The 20,008-nt window shown below is 33.3% G+C and overlaps 1 protein-coding gene across 1 annotated transcript in view; it reads left to right on the top strand.

Moving 5' to 3' along the window:
- The window catches only part of LOC140447750 (endoplasmic reticulum transmembrane helix translocase), a 153,530-nt gene extending 134,405 nt beyond the window's left edge, over positions 1-19,125 (top strand). The window contains exons 12-17 of the mRNA XM_072540585.1: positions 7,852-8,086; positions 8,250-8,446; positions 8,540-8,679; positions 10,170-10,311; positions 13,020-13,163; positions 18,885-19,125. Of these exons, the coding sequence (XP_072396686.1) occupies positions 7,852-8,086; positions 8,250-8,446; positions 8,540-8,679; positions 10,170-10,311; positions 13,020-13,163; positions 18,885-18,992 (966 nt within the window). The 3' untranslated portion in view covers positions 18,993-19,125. The remainder of the gene's footprint in view (positions 1-7,851; positions 8,087-8,249; positions 8,447-8,539; positions 8,680-10,169; positions 10,312-13,019; positions 13,164-18,884) is intronic.
- Positions 19,126-20,008: the final 883 nt, after the last annotated feature.

Raw genomic sequence — 20,008 nt, 5'->3', positions numbered from 1 at the left:
TTTTTCAAAAATCTTCTTAAGATTTACCATATGTTCCTAAAGAGAGGTTGAAAATGTCCATGTAGACTAGATATATTTCGCCTGTAAGTCTTTTTAGTACGTTCGCCATTACTCTCTGGAATGTTGAGAGTGCATTTTTGAGTCCGAATGGCATTCTCGGGTATTCATAGTGGCCATTTTCAACATTAAATGCAGTCTTCTAAATATCTTCTTTCTTTATTTCAATTTGATGGAATCCGCTGGCTACATTTGGGTTGAAAAGTATTGGCAGCGTCCTAGTTTGTCCAGAATGTCTGTTATATTTGGAATTGGATATAGATCATCGATGGTTTTCTCGTTCACCTTCCTGTAGTCGACAACTATTCGCCATTTAATTTTTCTTGGGACATCTGGTTTCTTTGGAATGACCCACATTGGGGATGACCAGGGCAATTGATTAGGTTTGATGATGTCTTGATAGATCATCCTTATGGATGTGTGGATACCGATTTGACTTGGTGTAAACCGGAACTACATCTCTTGTTCGTATATGGTGTTTTATTTGGTTAGTAAATGTTGACTGACTGTCTGAATGATGAAATATGCATGATGCAAACTTCCTGCACTGTCGTCTTGGGTGAGATTCTCCTTTTGTATTAAAATGATCGGTTCTTTTGATGGGATCAATTATTGCTACTTGAATTATATTCATCGGTGTTATTGACTAGCTCGGTCCAGGCAAGTTGATTACATGCGACGGAGAGAGTTTCTCTTAGGATGGCACCTTCGACTTCTTGTCTTGGGATGACGATTTTACCTGATGTTTCTTTTACTGCCAATTTGACTTGTATAATTGTTTAGGGCTCTGGTGGGCTGTATAGAATTGGGTTTCATTTGTGACATAGTAATTAATAGGAAGAATAGAATGCTCTGTAGTAAGAGTAGCTTGGGTAAAATCGAGATTTGCTTTCAGAAGCCTTAAGATTAAGACCATCAAATGTCTTGTGAACTTTGAAAAGATAAAATTTTAAGTTACTATCTGAGTTAAATTCGGGAAAAATTGGAATTTCTACACAATAATCTTCTGAATTATTCTGAAAAATTGATGTAGCAAGTGGTTCATATTTAATATTATTTTTGTAGAATTTATTGGCTATATCAATATTAAGAAAAGATTTAGTGGCTCTTTTTATCAATAAGAAGTTTAAGAGGGGGATTTTGAATTTTGATGTAAGAAAGCTCTTTTTTGTCAGCAAAGAAATGCAATTCTACTAAGTTTCTTTCTGAAATCTTAGAAAATTTACATCTTTGTCCTCATATTCTTGGATTTTTTGTTCATAGTAAGAGTAATCTGGGTATGTGTCTATATACCTTCGTCATAATTGCTCTGGTTGTTCGATATTAAAGAGCTCTTCTATCGTGAATCGGTGGCTGGCTGTTTGTTGAAAGCGGAAGTTTCTTTGAGATTGGGCTCTATTGCCGGTTTGTCGTGTAAATATGCTTATAGGTGTTGGCTTATATGATTGATATAGAACTGGTTTATGAAAATTGGGTTGGTTAGTTGTAGAATTTTGTGCATATTGAGTGATTTGTTGATTTTGTTGGAATCTAGGGGGTGAAATGTCCCTCTTGGAGTATTGTCGAATGGCTGTTATTGCAAAGGCATTTGATTTGGCCTAAAGAATGGCTGTGGCCATTGGGGCTTGGGCACCTCAGGCTGCCATCGTGTAGGAGCGGGTGTATGAGTTAAATTGTGTAGTTTGTGAAGTGGCAGATGGTTTGTTAGAAGATGATAAAGAATAATTGTGAGATTTTTGGACATATCTAATATTATTTTTTTTTTCTAAATATATTGGATAGCAAGAGCGAGATTCGGTGGTCTCATGGATCGAATTGTTGATCCTAGGTGTTCTCTTAGATCTGCCAAAAATATGGTTAGAGCTTGTTGGAAAAATTCTTTTTTACTTCTGTTAACTTGCTCATGTTATGTGTGCAATTCAATGTGATTTGAAATAGTATTTAAAAGATTCATGACTTTTTCATGAAATTGTTGAGGATTTTTGTCCGGAGCTTGACGGAGATTGACTAAATCTCTAGTTAATGAGTTCTCGTTACGTTGGTCTGCAAAATTTTAGGCAAAAACTGATTTCATTGACGGCCAATATTTACAGCCGTATACAGAAATAATTTTTCTGGCTCTTCCTGTAATTTTGTTCATAATTCCTCGTATAAGCATATGATTTTAAAAATTTTCGGGATTTGTATGATCCCAAAAATGGTTTAGAAGCATGGAAATAACATCAATAAAATTGTGATTCATTTGGAATGCCGTCGTACTCTGATAAGATAGAAAAACCTTTATTAACATCAAAAATGGGTGCCATATTAGAATTATTTGAACTGGATGCTGGTGTAATAATTATAGAAGGTATTTCAAACGAACTTGTTTATATTCGTATTCATATTCAATGTCTAAATATTGCACAAGAAGAAGTTATAAGAATAACTAGGACAAAATCGAAGTCACTAAGAATCGTCTGTAATAGTTGCTATACATTCGAAGATCAGTTCAATATATTAGCTGATTTAATTTCTAAGTTATCAGATAGATTCGCATCGATTAAGGATTGTCTCGAGGCCTTGGAACAATCTTCTCAAACTAACTCAATTGAGTAACTCGAGGATTGTAACAAGAAGCAAATATTCGTTATCAGTTTTCACGTTTTTCCGTTTTTCGTATTGACAGGTTAACAATAGTAATAAGCCTAGGCCATTAACGGTTAAATTTGCAGATAACGATAGTCCATTATTTATGTTGCACAATAAGATGCGGTTGTTAAGAACCAAATTTTCTAGAGTTCAATTTTGAAGGATGACATAACTAAATATCAACTAAACTATTTGAATAAATGGCGAGAGGAACTGGAAAAATATAAACTAACAATAAAGTATATTAATAAAGTTTCAACTATTATTAGTACTAACCAACAAAATGCCGCAAAAAACGAATAAAGACAACAATAAATATTTTTTAGACCAATATTGCTTCTTTACATGCTAAGTTTTCTGACTTTTTGTCATTTATCTTCTCATGCCGATATGCATATTTGCGATATACATAATATGTTTGGGATGGAGTTCCTCTGAAGTCGCTACGGGAAGTTAATGATTTTGGTGTTACGATCAACCAAACATTAAATTGGTCTACTCAAACAGCAAAAATTGTTAGTAAAGCGAACTCTGCTTTATACTTTATACGAATATCAAAAACTTTTCATAGAATGTCTCCTGACTTGTTTTTATAGTAGAAGCTACTAGTTTAAATAGTTTCAAAAAAAAGTTTGATGAAAACGAACAGAATATTGTACCTAGTCTTATGTTAACTATATTGTTTGAATTTTTTTCTTCTATTTATATCTTTCCTAACCTAGGGAACAACTTATTTAATTCCCAAAGATAAAAATAACACCCAAGATTCAACCAAGTACCGCCCAATTACTTGTCTTCCAACTCTGTATAAATTGGTCACATCCTGTGTAGCCCGGCGTATCAACCAACACTGTGCTCTAAACAATATCATAGATCCTCAACAGAAAGGATGCGCTAAGGGTTCCATGGGCTGAAAAGAACAACTTATCATTGACTCTGTCATTTCTAACCAAGCATATAGCAAAAAACGGAATCTCTTTACTGCTTTCATCGACTACAAGAAAGCGTTTGATTCAGTGCCACATGAATGGCTTATAGATATATTAAAAATATCTAAAGTCGATAATAACATAGTGACCTTTTTAAAACATATAATGTCAGATTGAAAGACAAAAATTCACCTCAAAATACCTGGTGAAAACAATATCGAAACTGAAAATATTGCAATCAACCGGGGCCTATTTCAAGGAGATTCGTTGAGCCCACTGTGGTTTTGTCTAGCGATGAACCCTCTATACTAGATAATGAACTCAACTGACACAGGTTTTAGCATCAAAAATAACACTACTGTTGTTGCAAAGCTTAATCATCTATTGTATATGGATGATTTAAAACTATTAGCTTCCACTCGAAGCCACCTGGATCAGATGCTAAAAACACTAGAAATCTAATGATATTAGTATGCACTTCGGTCTTGACAAGTGCCGTGTCTTAAATATAATCAAAGGAAAGTTTCAGCCCGGCGGATTCGATATGCAAAACGGCCAGAACATCAAGGCCATGGGTGAAAATGATATGTATAAATACCTAGGAATAAAGCAAGCGCGGAAGATTGACCATAAGCCAATGAAAACTGAGATAACTACTGAGTTTATACGAAGGGTAAAACAGCTGCTTCGTTTACACCTTAACAGTAAAAATTTGTTTAAGGCACTAAACACCTACGCATGTTCCACGCTTAGCTATTCATTTGGTATTGTGGTATTATGTGGTTGTATTTGGTATTGTATTAAGTGGACAAAAACGGATATCGAAAATCTTCAGCGAAAAGTAGGAACACACCTCACAAACGCACAAAAACACCATCCTTGAAGTACAGTAGAAAGAACGACATTACCGCGGTATTTAGGAGGACGAGGACTTATGGATATAAGTGAGCAACTCGAAAAACAAATTACTAATTTAAGAACTTATTTTTAGGTGCAGGCTGGGACATCTACTCTACATCGCGCGATTTGTGCAGTAGATCATACAACACCGATCAAACTGAGGGAACCAGAAATGCGCATAAACCATCTGACTAAGCCCGAAAAAATGCGGACCTGAATGGGTAAACCTCTGCACGGGCGACATCCCAATGAGGTCCGTCAAGACCATGTCGACAATGTAGCGTCGAACTATTGGCTGACATCAGGAAAGATGTTCCCTGAAAAAGAAGGTTCACTACTGGCCATTCAGGATCAGGTTATACCAACCAAAAATTACCTGAAATATATCGTCAAAGACCCTCAGGTCCAGAATGACAAATGCCGATATGGATGTTAAGCTCAGGAAACCATTCAACATCTTACCGGGAGCTGTCGGGCATTTGCTGCAACTGAATATAAGGAACGGCACGACTCAGTAGGAAAGATTATTCATCAAGAGATAGATGAATCAATCAAACTGGGACTTCTTCAAACAAACCATCTTCCATATTATCAATACGTTCCTGAGAGTATACTTGACAATGACAACTACAAGCTATACTGGGACCGCACTGTGCTCACAGACCAAATAGTGGCACATAATAGACCAGATCTCATACTAGTTAATAAACTAAAGAGACAAACATTAATTGATGTGGCGATACCCAACAACAATAATCTTCGTGTTAAACAGAACGAAAAAAATCGTCAAGTACAGGGATCTGGAAATTCAAACAATTTCCAGATCCCTCGATCTGGATCATCTCGAACAATTAAACTGCGCAGCCCAAATTCAATTAGCTTTAACAAATAACATATACTGCTTTATTGAAAATTAACAACAGAAAACCTTTAACAAATTAATTTTAGTATTTGTTTCGTTTCAAACTTGGTCTGCTTACACGGAATCTGGATCAAACATCCTAACGATCGTTTCGATCTCTTTTGGCTGCCAGAAATCTATTTGCCTATGATTCTCACGATGAATAATAACTGGTTTGTTCTTACAATAAATACTGCAAAAACTTTTGGTTTAACCAAATTAAACTTACAACATTGTCCAAAGTTCCTAACACAAGTGAACTGGTACATACGGTAGTTCTAACTCACATCTGGGGGATATTTCTGTATTTTTTGTATTTCTCTTTTTAATCAAATTTAAATACTGAGGTTTAACTGTACTATAAATATTTGTATCAAATTATTTAAGAAATTAATACCAGGGCACTCACAAAATAAGAAATTTAGTGCACAGTAAATATAAAAATTTTAATTTTCTAAGTATATTTTAAATTGTCCTGGATATGTGGGCATTTCTGCAAGAGACCCTTTGCTGAATGTGAGATTCTCTTTGATTCTCGTTCACATTTTAATAAACACTTCGTTTTATTTCATGTATATATATACAGATTATTTATGGCCTGTGATAATTCTTTTGTATTCCCAATTTGAGCATTATTTCCAAAATTTAATATTAGAGTTAGTCGTAAATTTTCCTTAATTCTGCTTATTGCTTACAAATGCGTGCGTAATTTTTCATTTCTATTTAATTTTACCTTTTTTTGTTTACTCTATTTCTTTCATTATCTGTCGAAGGCAGGGCTCTAGCAGGGTCTCTAGTAATCATGGTCCTGTTTTTATCTCATTATTGATGTTAAAATATGCTTGTGTTTTTTCCTATGATATTCCCCTCAATTGCCTGGACAATTTACAAACCACCTCACAATTACAATTAAAAATTACAGTAAATACATGATCATTAATGAATTACAGTAAATACATTAATCAACCTTGACTGTGCAATGGAATGAGACTTACTATGAAAAAGCTAATGAATAATGACATTGAGGTTCCGATCATCAAGGAAAAATACAAAGGAGAGGATGTCTTACGTATACAAATGTTTCCAACGAATTTACCATTTGATTTTAAGCGTCTACAATTTCCCGTGCGTTTAGGTTTTGCAATGACCAATCAACTTGTAGTTTCCATGTTTCGCACATGGACAATTATACGTCTCGTTTTCGCGTGTTGGAAAACCGTCATCGTTGTATATTTACGCGCATTAAAAAATGACCGAAACTATTGTTTATCAGAAAGCATTAATCTGATTAAACTTGTCTGTTCAATTTTAATTATTGAACTTTGACACATTATTTAATTCTAAAACACATTATTAGGGTAAATGTTCACAAATGTTAGCCGGGTCCGCTAACACTGAATATTTCCTAGAATAATTTTTTTCTTAGCGGTATGATTCAGTAGTTGCGTTTGTAGTTTTAGGTAGATCTGCTCTTTTCCGTTGTTCTTTTGTGTTAGTATTCATCTGTGCTTTCAATCATTGCGAATTTGAATGTTTTTTTTTTTATTGTTTTAGGTGTTTTTTTTAGAGGTATAGAACTTTGAAATGGAACAAAACAAAGATGATTTTTATAGATTGACATGAAATTGACTTTATTCGAAATATAATCTTTTGGCAAAATACATTAAATATGATTTCTTGCACATAACCGTCATGGCTGGCTCTGGCGTAGTCTAATCTGAAGATCCAATTTTCGATCACTTTTTCCAACATTTGTCGCCATATTATCGGCAATAACCTGTGTGTGTGGATGCATATTATCATTTAGAGTAAACGTGGTACAAAAACGTTCCATTGTTAATCGAATTACTTGCTCTGATGGACTGTTATGTTAACCATAACATGGACGTAGTGCCCGATACGTATTTCGAAGAGAATCACAATTTTCAAAATAAATTTCTACAATTTGGAAGAGTTATTCAGGAGTCAAGTGTATTTATGTTGAAATGTCAAACCAAACTTAACATAAAATCCACAAGAAAACTAAGTTCCTGTAGCTGGCTGTATACCATGTATCACAAAAAATTTATTAAAATCCTTTATAAAAGGTATATAATTATATATACATACATAAATATATATACATAAATCACTTGACACCTGTCAAAATGACCGACAGTTAAAAAAGTGTTACGAACTTACATTTCTGTACCTCTAAAAAAACAACCTTTACATTTTTGTTGTATGAGTTTTACCTTTGGATGTTACCAAAAGTTACTGCATTTAGACTTAGATTCGTTGGTTGATTCATTTGACTAGATTACTCCAATGTTCAGCGTTTAGCATTGGAGAACTGAAGTAAAAGAAAGAGATAGAGAAAGGAAAGAATTATTAGAATCTTATATTTATTATTAAGATGCTCATTTATCAATCCAAGGTATCTTGTTTTTGTAGGTTCAAAAAGAGAAGTTAGAAAAGGAAAGAGAAAAGAAACAAAAAGAACTAAAGGAAGCTATGGCAGCTCAAAGACCTAACCATGTACGGAATATGATAAACCAAAGAGATAAGCTACAATCCAAAGTTGATAAAATGATGAAGGATATAGAAGAGGACCAAACACCGATCGTTAAATTAGGAGATGCCAGCATTGCTTCGCCGTTTACCAGCAAGCTTTCTTCTATCATGTGCAGTGAGTATTAAGATGTAAAGTCTCCTCATATCCCACCTTCTTCCATATAATACAACCTCTAACCTCTCCATCTCCTTCCTATTTATTATTCTTCTAACTCACCACTTCTTTCCAATTGTATAAAAATCGGCTACTTAGTTTAATAACCAGTTTTTTGTTTAAGTTTGTCACATAATCAAGCAAGGAAGGTGTACTCTAGTCACAACATTGCAGATGTTCAAGATTTTAGCATTGAACGCACTTATATTGGCATATACGCAATCGGTGTTATATCTGGACGGAATTAAATTGAGAGATGCTCAAGCCACGTTGCAGGGTCTACTTGTGGCCGCATGCTTTTTGTTTATATCCAGATCAAAGGTAAAACCACATCTATATCTGTCGATATCAGTTATATTTACATTTTACTCTTAAAGGAGTTTTCGGATATATATTTTGATGTATGTGTTTCAGCCTTTAAAAGTGTTGTCGAAGCAAAGGCCCTTGCCGAATATTTTCAATCTATACACCATTCTAACTGTGATTTCACAATTTGCTGTACATTTTTGCTGCCTGATTTATCTGGTACAGGAAGCTAAGTTGAGGTCCTTGCCGTAAGTAAAATTAAAATTTTTTCTCGGTACATCATTTAGATGCCAAAAAGTAGCGTAGTACACTTTAATATAGTGAACTGTATATATATATATATATATATATATATATATATATATATATATATATTGATTTATATTTATATATATATATATATATATATTATATATTATATATATATATATATATATATATATATATATATATATATATATATATATATATATATATATAAACTAAGGTACACTCGAAGAGTGGTGGGTTTTTCGGTCAAAGTGGAGAAATAAAAGACAAAGAAGGTGGCTACTTCATCTATTTATTGAAGACGTTTCGCTTTCTGCTCAGAAAGCATCATCAGTTCATCTAAAAAGAACAATATGAAACCAAACATCCAAACAGATAAAATTTTAAACTGAAATTGATTCATAGAATCTTTTACATTTCGGTCCGAAATGATTTGAACCTTTGGACTGTGGAAGTTGTATTAATCTTCACCTGTTGGCTGGCTAACCAGTGACTTCATATTATTATAATATATGATATTTTGATTGACTTCACATGCTTTGTTCTTTGTTGACAAATCAATCACTGTAGGATAAATGGTGATCTTAACCACCTTTTCCTTTCATTGTTTGATTTCTTAACGACAAGTTGTCAACCAAATTTATCACATTCTTTGAATATACCGCCCTATTTTATAGAGGTGGTAGTTTGCCTTGCTGTTCTTGTCATTTTGACCTCAAGGCCATCTCTATTCACGTTGTGTGCGTGGGTGTTAAACCTGTAAATTCATTTATCGGCGAGACTCAGTAAGCTTAAGACTGGTAACTTCATTTTATCTTATACTAAATTAATTTAAATAACTTATAATGTTACCTAAAGTTAAATTTAAAATCTAATTGATTAAATAAATTGTTGGAAGTGCTTTCTCATGATCTTTCTAGTTCTTTACACTTTAAAATAAACCTTAATGTTTTTTTACTTAAGTTTTTATAATAACTTTTTTATATACATGTATGTTTATCACATGTTCTTTTGCTGTGCTAATTTTGTTAAATTGCAAACTATACCAAGTTTCAATTAATTGATTTATACAACTTTACTCTAAATGTCCAGTTTCGTAAGCTTTTTCATATTTTTTAACATCATTGACTGCTACATGTCTTTGTAAGGTAACACACTTTTATTGTAACTTCTCTATGGATGTTTGGTTTCATATTGTTCTTTTTAGATGAACTGATGATGCTTTCTGAGCAGAAAGCGAAACGTCTTCAATAAATAGATGAAGTAGCCACCTTCTTTGTCTTTTATTTCTCCACTTTGACCGAAAAACCCACCACTCTTCAAGTGTACCTTAGTTTATATATATATATATATATATATATATATATATATTGAGTTTTTAAGTTTGTTATGAAATTATTTAATATTTGCTTTCCTGTGGTCCTTTAACTTTGTTAAAGAACACGGTATAGATTTTTTTTTGTTTTAGTGAGGACGATCCTTTAAAAATCGAAGCATTAGACATTAGTGATGAAGAAAAAGAGAAATTGTTCAAACCTAACATTGTAAATAGCACCGTATACATAATTTCCATGGCCCTCCAAATAGCTACCTTTGCTATTAACTACAGGGTACGTATCGGGGCGGGATATTTAGGCCAAATTTTGTAGAAAGTATAAATTTAAAATATATGGATATTTTACGATAGTAGACATTATTTTCTTTGAAAGAATGGAAAAGAAAAGTATTTTTGAAGTTTGTAAAGCATTTAATTCCTAGCTGAGCGCTTTCGGCTCACAAAGCCTTCCTCAGAGCTATAGTCAAGTTTATAAAGTACCACTACTAGAGAGGAATTCTATTGGTGGTAAAATATAACATTTTCCTGTTAAAAGTTAGAAACTTTAAAAACTTAGTTCTTCGAAAAAAAAAAACACATAAAAGACCGCATATCAGACTCCACAAAAAAACACATTAACAATTTGTGTATGATACGGGTTTACGTGTAAGAATCCGACCATTGGGATGGAGTTAAAGCGGCAGACCTTCCTCCAAATCTGCCGCTTCAACTCCCTCTAAATGGGGTAACTCCATACAAAATTTTGTATTTTTTCACCAATGGGATTCCTCTCTAGTAGTGGTACTTTATAAACTTTACCATAACTCTGAAGGTGGCTTTGTAAGCCGAAAGCGCTGTTAGAAATTAAAATTTTCTACACACTTCAAAAATACTTTTCTTTTCTCTTCTTTTATTTGTCATAAGTGTGTACAAAAACATCACCCTTTTCAATTCTTTTCTTTGCTTTAACTTCTGGAATTAACCTAAATAGAGCTTACCTGTACACTTGAGCCTATATTATTTCTCCCACCGGTCACGCTACCATAATAGCAAAGAATATAGACGCATATAAAAGAATCTTTCACTTGTCATTTTTTAGCGTCGGCAAAGGCTATACACAAAACAATCAGAAGTTGATCATGATTTTAGTTCCTTATTTGTACCACTAGGGAGTGGTCATGTCAGCGTTATTACTGCTTCTAAAATAAGAAAGAGTGGGGCAACAAATGCAACTTTAGATATTTTTCTATGTAGAGGCCGCGTGGTCGTAGAATAGAATTAAATTTTTGCGTTTTATAAAATTTTTTGAAGAAAATTAAATATTATTTTAACTTTTAATAAATGAATCTTTTTAGAAAAAAATGATTCAAATTTTTAATTTAAATATGTACAAATCTACAAATAATATAATTAAAACTCTCTTCTTATAAACTATAAATAAAATTAATTAAAAGTCAATCACCCGGAGAGAAAGCTCAAAAAATTGTAAGGTGTTTCGATCAAAAAAACAATTCCTACTCTTGTTAGAACGCTAGAATTGCTTTTTAGCACATATACCAAAAAACAATTTTTTACAATTTGAAAATTTGAGATTGTGAAGTATAATTTCGGATTTTTAAATAAAAAAAATAGATAAGTCTCAAATAACGCATCACTAGAGCTCAACAAAGGAAGATGAGAAAAAAGGCAAGAATGGTTGGCTGGGATATAGACCAGAAAACCAAATCAGCAACACCCGAGGATACAAAGAGATTTCGGGAGAATACCATCACCTCCCTCGTAACAGAGTTGCTAAGAAATCAAGGGGCTCTAACGAGCAGACTAGGTCATAAAGCACCGTCACAAAAGTATTCACAATGGTGGTAACACACAGACACCATCCTGATACTCAACTAGATCGGGTTCAAGTAAATTTGACCATTAACAAACTGGAGCAAGCACTTGATGAGGCTCCCATCGGAGGTCAAAATGAACTTCAGCAGTTCCATAAAACATCTTTTAGCGAAGGGACCCTGTGGGTAAACTGTGTTAACGAGTATACAAAAAAATGGACGACTGAAGTGGTAAAGACTATTGAGAGCCTGTGGGAGGGAGCATACTTCAATATAATTGATCAAAATAATATGCCCAAGCGCCCCATGGTCCTCACTCGCGTCGTTGTGAAAATTATGTTTTACTAGTAGTTCTTATTTTAAAACAAGATTAACTAGTACCCATACAACGTAAAAACTTTCATATACACTATTCATTAAAAGTTACTGTTAAATATTTCAAAAATTATTCAGGAATGCTTTTGTTGTTATTAAAAGATTATGGGTGAAATGGAAGTTTGGAAGTTTCGGTGAAATAGAAAATTTCAAAATAGTTTTATTGAATACTTTTTTGAACAGGACAATTGTTCAATGAAATAATTTTAAAAATAGTCTAAAAAGTTTAATGAAAAGTCCTGAGAAAATGAAATTTTTAGTTGAATATATATTTTGAAAATTTTTTAAAATGTTTGGGCAGTAAAACAGTATAATAAAAAGTTAGTGTTGGAACACGGTTTTTCATAGTGTTGGAACAAACCTATTTTTAATTCAAAGCTATAAAATTTTATTTACATATAATAAAAAAATAAATACTTTGAATATTGTAAATTTTATACCTTTTTAAGTTTTAAAATTAAAACTTTAACAATTTAATATATTAAAAATAAAGATTTTATTATGTAAAAAACAAAAAAAAAAGACAGTTTGCAAAGTAATGTCGACGAAATTTGATTAAGCGTGGATGCATAAGTTAAATAAATAGCTCCGTTCGTAATCCTTACGCCGACGGTCACGGTTCGAGTTTATGCAGTCGCCCTCTTAAAGATTGTTTTGAAGTATAATAACCGTAACCAAATCGCCCATTTGAATCGTTCTTCTATATGCGTCTATATTCTTTGATAATAGGTTAGTAGTAATTTTTTTGCTCTTCATATTATCATTTTGTATGATTAATTGAAATATTTTCTTTCAGGGAAGACCTTACATGGAGAATTTGATAGAAAATAAGCCATTACTTTATAGCGTTCTAGGAACTGGATCCGTTGTTTTGCTGTTGACTTTAGGTTTAGTTCCCGAATTATCAGCATCGTTTGAAATCATCGATTTTCCACCAGATGTAAGTAATAGTTGTAGTAGTGAGATGTGGCTGGAAAGTGAAGTATTTGTGATTATATAGAAGATTATTCTATCAAGAATTCTCTACATCATAAAGCTGTGCCACTGGATATCTTGTCTTTCGTTTAGTCTCTCTTCAGTGTCGCTGGAACCATTATCTGAATATCTGAATCGCCTTCGACGGTATAAAAGTTTGATTTTATTTATTCTGTATTAGTCATATAAAACTTGATTTTCGAAATATAATGAAGTTTCATACAAAACTGGGAAAAACTGTTACAGAAACTAAATTAAACTATTACAATGTTCAAAGTGGCCTTCAAGTTGCACTTCCCCATTCACGTCGAAAATAGCAATTTTAATCATCGTTTGAGATTAATTTGGGAGGTAGAGTAATGTATATATCTATTCCAGGATCTTAGATATTTGAAAGTAGTAGGTAGTACATGATTCTTCTTCTTCTTGCGCCGTCTCCTTTCGAAGGTTGACGATCTAAATGGCAATTGTAGCTTTGGAAACTACTACACGAAAGATTTCTGTGGATGAGCTGTCAAACCATCGCCTCAAGTCTTTCAGCTACGAGTTCTGGCGTGTTCCAACTGATCTTTTGCCCTGCACTTTACCTTTCAATATGATTTGGAGTATATCTTTCACATGATTAGTACTACCTAACTACCTTAAATATATTCTAAACCGGTCGTACTGCAGCCAGCTGGCTTATTGTACCCATTCCAGGATTCTGGAACACTGTACCAGCTTTTACAGGTCTCATGGATGGGAATCATATGTTTTTGAAGTCACTTGGTAGTATCTAAAAACTGTTTGCCACCTGCAATATAATGCCTCGCATTCATTTAAGATATGGTTGACTGTTTCAGGTTCTCTGCTAGAGAGTCTGCAGCTTAAGTCTCCAAGACACAGCCCCATTGTATGCAGGTGTTCCTTGACTAGATCATGTCCAGTAAGGAAGCCTGTTATGATTCTGAGCTAATTCCTGCTTGTTTTGCAGTTACTATATCCAGATCTAGCCGTTACGTTGCGCAGGTTTTCTTGTAGTATATAATATCCAATTTTCGTTTTCCACCTTATAATTAACTATGTGTAAAAGAGGAAGGTCCAGTAAGGCCTCCATATCTGCCGTTGGTGTGTCTCTAATAGCCTTTGTAATTCCAAGGCAAGCAAGTCTTTGCATTTTGCTTGGTTTGAGAATAACACTTTGGTTGGTTTTACCATCATATTATAAAGCCAATATAACATTCACTGGATTTAGATATGTACCATTAAGGCTTAGAGACGCAATCCTACTAAATTCCTCCTTCTGGTAAATTCTCCTTCTGTGAGTTAATAGATATCCCTCAAGAGTATAAATATTTGTTTTTTTTTTGCTTACTGATATTTCATTTGAAATATCAGAAATTTATAGAAACTATCCGTATACTAATCTCATAACATCGTAAGAGAAATGAAAAGAATGGGAGTCAACATTCTCGGAATCAGTGAAGTTAGATGGCCTGGATCTGGACAGAAAAACATCGATAACCATGTAATATACTATGCTGGTAATGACGATCCCCATTATTATAACGGAGTGGCATTTATAGTTGACCAGAAAAGCAGTAAATGTATAAAGAACTTTATACCTATATCTGATAGAGTAGCTATGCTGCAAATTAATACCAGTCCTCGTAATATTAACTTTATTCAAGTATATGTTCCTACAGCAGAAAAACCAGAAAGGGAAGTACGAGAATTCTACCAAGAGATCAAACAACTAATGAAGATCACAAAGAAAAATGCTGTAAACATTATTATGGGAGATTTTAATGGCAAAGTAGGTGAAGGGCGGACCGAAGACGTAGTAGGAAACTTTGGTTTGGGTCAAAGAAATGATAGAGGAGAATTACTGGTCCAATTTTGAGAAGCAGAAAATTTAATGATCGCAAACACCTGGTTTAAACAACCAAAAAGAAGATTATATACATGGAAAGCACCTGGCGATAATCAAAACCTCATAATAAGAAATCAGATTGATTATATATTAATTGACAAACGGTATAGAAATAGTATCAGGGGAGTTAAAACATATCCCGGGACGGAAATCGGTTTCGACCACAATCCTGTTGTTGGTAAAATTTCAATTAAACTAAAGAAAATCAAATACAGAGAGAAGATAAAACCTAGCCTCGAAAAACTTAAAGATCCAATAGTACAGGCAGAAATAGAGAAAACACTCAATGATACTCTTTTCTAAAGAAAAGTTCAATGAAGCACCAGCGGAAGCAGAAGAAACAATAGAAAGTATTTGGCACAACTTCAAAACAACAATCACAACTCTGCAAAGAGAACAACTACAAGACAACATCAGAAAAACAAAGAATACATGGATGACAGAAGAAGTCCTAGAACGGATGGATATAAGGATATCTTACAAAAATCGCAATGAAGAAAAATATAAAGAAACCCAGAAAAGGATCCGAAACAAAATCAGGAAAGCCAAAAAAGAATGGATGAGCAGCAACTATGAGGAACTCGGAGATTTACTAAAAAAGCACGACTACTTTAATGCATACAAAAAGATTAAGGAAGTCACAAATATGAAGAAAAAAATCACTACAACAACTTTAGTAGATGATAACAACCAAATAGTATCTAGTCCAGAAAATGTAGAAGATATCTGGGAAAATGCATCAAAGATCTGTTTGATGACGAGAGAACAGAACCACAAATGAATATAGTACAAGAAACAATACTTGATATATTAACATCGGAAGTTACAAAAACGATCAATACGACAAAGCCACGAAAAGCCTCAGCTCCAGATGAAATATACGTAGAGATGATAAAGCTTATCAATGAAGAAAATCTTCAGACGTTAACACTATTATTTAACAAAATATATACCACTGGAATCTTCCCAGAAGACAGGCTTAGATCGACATTTATACCTATACCCAAGAGAAATAAAGAAAATAGATGCTCACAGTTCAGATTAATTAGCCTGATGAGCCATTTTCTGAAAATTTTACTCAAAATTGTACATTAACGAATATACAGAGAATGCGAAAGAAACCTGAGCGATAATCAATTTGGATTTCGTATGGGGCTTGGTACAAGGGAGGCATTATTTGGCCTCCAGATATTACTACAAAAATACCGAGATTCTCTCATTAAAAAACTATATTGGGATCAAATGGCGTCGATCAAAATAGACAATCGTCTGACAGCAGAATTGCCAATAAAAAGAAGAGTTCGTCAGGGCTGTGTACTTTCTCCACTGTTATTCAATATGCCCTCGAAAATATGGAAGAAGGAGTAAAAATCAACGGAGAATACGTAAACAACTTAAGATACGCAGACGACACCGTCATTACTGCGGACAGTGCTGAGGGTTTACAACGACTTTTGAATGTCATAACCAGAGAGGGAGATAGCTCGAGACTAAATATAAACACAAATAAAACAAAAGTAATGGCTGTTACACGTGCACCAATTGTCGACATTAATATTTGTATCTATAACAAACATATAGAACCAGTACAAAGATTCCAGTAACTTGGTTGCTGGATAACAAATGATCTTGACCACGAGATCGAAATACGTGCTCGTATAGAATATGCTAGGTCCGCATTTCAACCAATGAAAAAATTCCTAATAAACTCTACGTTATCGTTGGATATCCGATACAAATTTGTAAAAACGTTTATTTATTCCATATTGCTATACGGAGTGGAAACATGGACTCTCGGAATTACAAGTATGAGGCGTATAGAAACCTTTGAGATGTGGGTTTTTCGAAGGATGCTGAAGATCTCTTGGACAGAGCACGTAACCAACAACGAGGTGCTAAGAAGAATGGGTACTGAGAGAGAACTCCTAAATATTGTAAAAAACAGAAAAACGAGTTATCTAGGACATATTTACAGAGGAGAAAAATACAACTTCCTACGACTTATAATGGAAGGGAAAGTGGAAGGAAGAAGAGGTCCAGGAAGAAGAAAATGCTCCTGGTTGAAGAATGTAAGAGACTGAACAGGCATGGACACACATTCGATGCTAAGAACAGCTCAAGATAGAGAGCAATTTGCTGTAGTTATAGCCAACCTTCAGTAATGGAGAAGGCACCTTAAGAAGAAGAACCTTTTGTCAAGAAAATTATATGGCAATGATACCTAACGTGAGGGCAAGTTTTGGTTGGCTTAAATTTTTATAAGATCTTCAGGATGACCTTGAAGATAATGCACGCCCTGCTAGTCCATACACATCAAAAATAGTAATTTCAATCATACTTTAGTAATAATATTTCTCGTTTGTTCTGTGTGGTTTTTGGATCAACTAAGCATACTCTAAGACCGATGATGTACGTATAATGCAGTGCTGTTTATTTAGTGAGTTGTAGCACCCTTCGTCAGAAAAATTTTTATTTTTCCTTTTGTGCGTGGTGAAAACCCATATATTTAGTGGTTTTAAACATGTATACCTAGTAGCAGCACTGATGATGGAATATTCATTCCGAAAACGTTCTGTGATGCAGCCCCAAAGGGTTCTTTTAAATATATATACCTTTTTAGAAAGGATTTTTTAATTAAACTTTTTGTGATTTATGGTAGACAGCCGACTACAGGAAATTGATTTTCCTTGTGAAGATCTAAAAAAATTACCGTCCTATCAGTTTGACATTACAAATATATAAACTTTTCACAAAAAGTATGAAAAAAAGACGGAAGGCTAAGTTAGACTTCTATCAGCCTAGAGAATAAGCTGGATTTAGAGAAGGGTACAGCACAAACGACCACATACTAGTGATAAAGAACCTGATTGAAAATTCTGCAGAATACAACAAATCATTGGCATTGATATTCGTGGAATTCAAGAATCCATCCGATACCATAAGCTAGCAGAAAATGTTAAAAGGATGGACAGAATACCGAATACACCATCGCTACACCAACATAATCAAATATATCTACCAAAATGCCACGGCTAGCTTAGGACTGTCTGAACACGAAACAAATAAATTTTGTATATATCGAGAAGTACGTCAATGAGACACAGTCTCTCCCAAGCTATTTACGACGCTTTTAGAGCAAACTTGTAAGAAGGCAGATCTGAACGAATACGGTATCAACATAAATGGAGAGAAGCTCAGTCATTTAAGATTCGCAGAATCTAAGTAATGCATTGATTAGTGATCAGTGTAGTAGGGTCTGGGGGCTCAGAAGACTGAGACCTCGAAAGCCCTGAAGAAGACATCGAAGAGGATGTCGGAAGCTCGGCGCAATGATAATCGACGCGGTTCAACCCGGAAGACTGTTGAGTTTAATATTAATTCCTATAATAGATTAATCTTAGCTCTAGGTTTACTTGTACTAACCGCGGAAACATTTAGGAGTATATATATATATATATATATATATATATATATATATATATATATATATATATATATATATATATATATTATATCAAATAATTTATATTTTGAAATAAAATATTAGCAATATGATGTATTACTACTTTGATCTCATAAAACTTAAATTGCAACGTCAATGTTATACTAATAAAACCTGATTGATTCTTGCTTGTCCTACCAGATTCGAAATGTCCCAGAGCCAGCAATAGAAATATGACATCATTTGAGAATTATTTTGTTTTAAGTGTAGTAATTGTTTATTCTGATTTGAAAATTGTTTTAAGTGTAATAATTTTTTATTCTCATTTTCAGTTCCGAATTATCTTACTGCAAATCTTATTCGCAGACTTCTTCTTTTCCTTTTTGTTGGATAGACTGTGTCTATGGTTATGTGGAGAAGGAAGCATGAGATTATCTTAGAACATTATTCGAAATAAAGACTCATAACCTGAACATAGTATTTATTTATTGTAAGTCATTCCATTTGAAATATGTTGTCAGATCAAACGATTGTTTGTGATTTAAAAAATAAATAAATATTTTTTACTTGTTATTTGGATTTTTCATTGAAACATGCCACAAAGAAATTATTTCTAATCAATTGTTTGCAAAAATCTTGTAAACGGTTTATAATAGGTTGTGAAATAAGCGCGTAAAAATATTTCCAGTTAAACACAGCAATGTCAAATTTTAAACTTTTTGATCATATTGTCTGATTGCCTGAATTCAATTATTAAAATACAACAAAATATAGAAAAAAAAAACAATACAGAAAATATCTTAAATGAATATTGGTAGAAATTTTGTTGTAAACGAAGTTTGTAAATTTTTGTTTGTAAAACTATATTTTACATTTCCAAAGATAACTTAAAGGCATTTTTTATTACAATAGAAAAACATTTAGTTACCTGTCGTTTAAAAAAAAAACAATTTTGTAAAATGGAATTGAATCTGCCCGTTGTTTCTTTTAGAAAAACACGCATAAGTGATAAATCCTAATTTGACAAATATTGTTATTGTTCGTTTTATAATTAAAAAGGGCAAACCTTGTAGATTTTGGGACCAGAATTCTTGTGTAAAAGGTGCTAGAAGACCAAGGTGTGTTATTGCACAAAAAAGCATCTCACTAAAAATTGGGACACACCTGAAAATGTTAAAACAAAATGTGTATATTGTGGCGAAAACCATCCTGCCAACTAACGAGGATGTATTGTCGCAAAACAAATGCAAAAGGTAAAAAACAGAAGTCTGAAAAAGATGAACTTGCCACATCCTTCAAACAGAATGACAACTGAGACCATGTCAAATGTTGGTGGAAGGAAACAAGCACAGAAAGTTACTAGTAATGCAGTGAGGTAACAAAAGATCGCAATGCAAATTATCATAATGAAAAATATTAATACAGATGATATTACAGGAGTTAGAAAATTAAACAA

The sequence above is a fragment of the Diabrotica undecimpunctata genome, chromosome 8 (assembly GCF_040954645.1).
Source record: "Diabrotica undecimpunctata isolate CICGRU chromosome 8, icDiaUnde3, whole genome shotgun sequence".
Taxonomy (NCBI): domain Eukaryota; kingdom Metazoa; phylum Arthropoda; class Insecta; order Coleoptera; family Chrysomelidae; genus Diabrotica; species Diabrotica undecimpunctata.
Note: the sequence above shows the minus strand (reverse complement) of the source record. Positions and strands in the feature narration are given on the sequence as shown.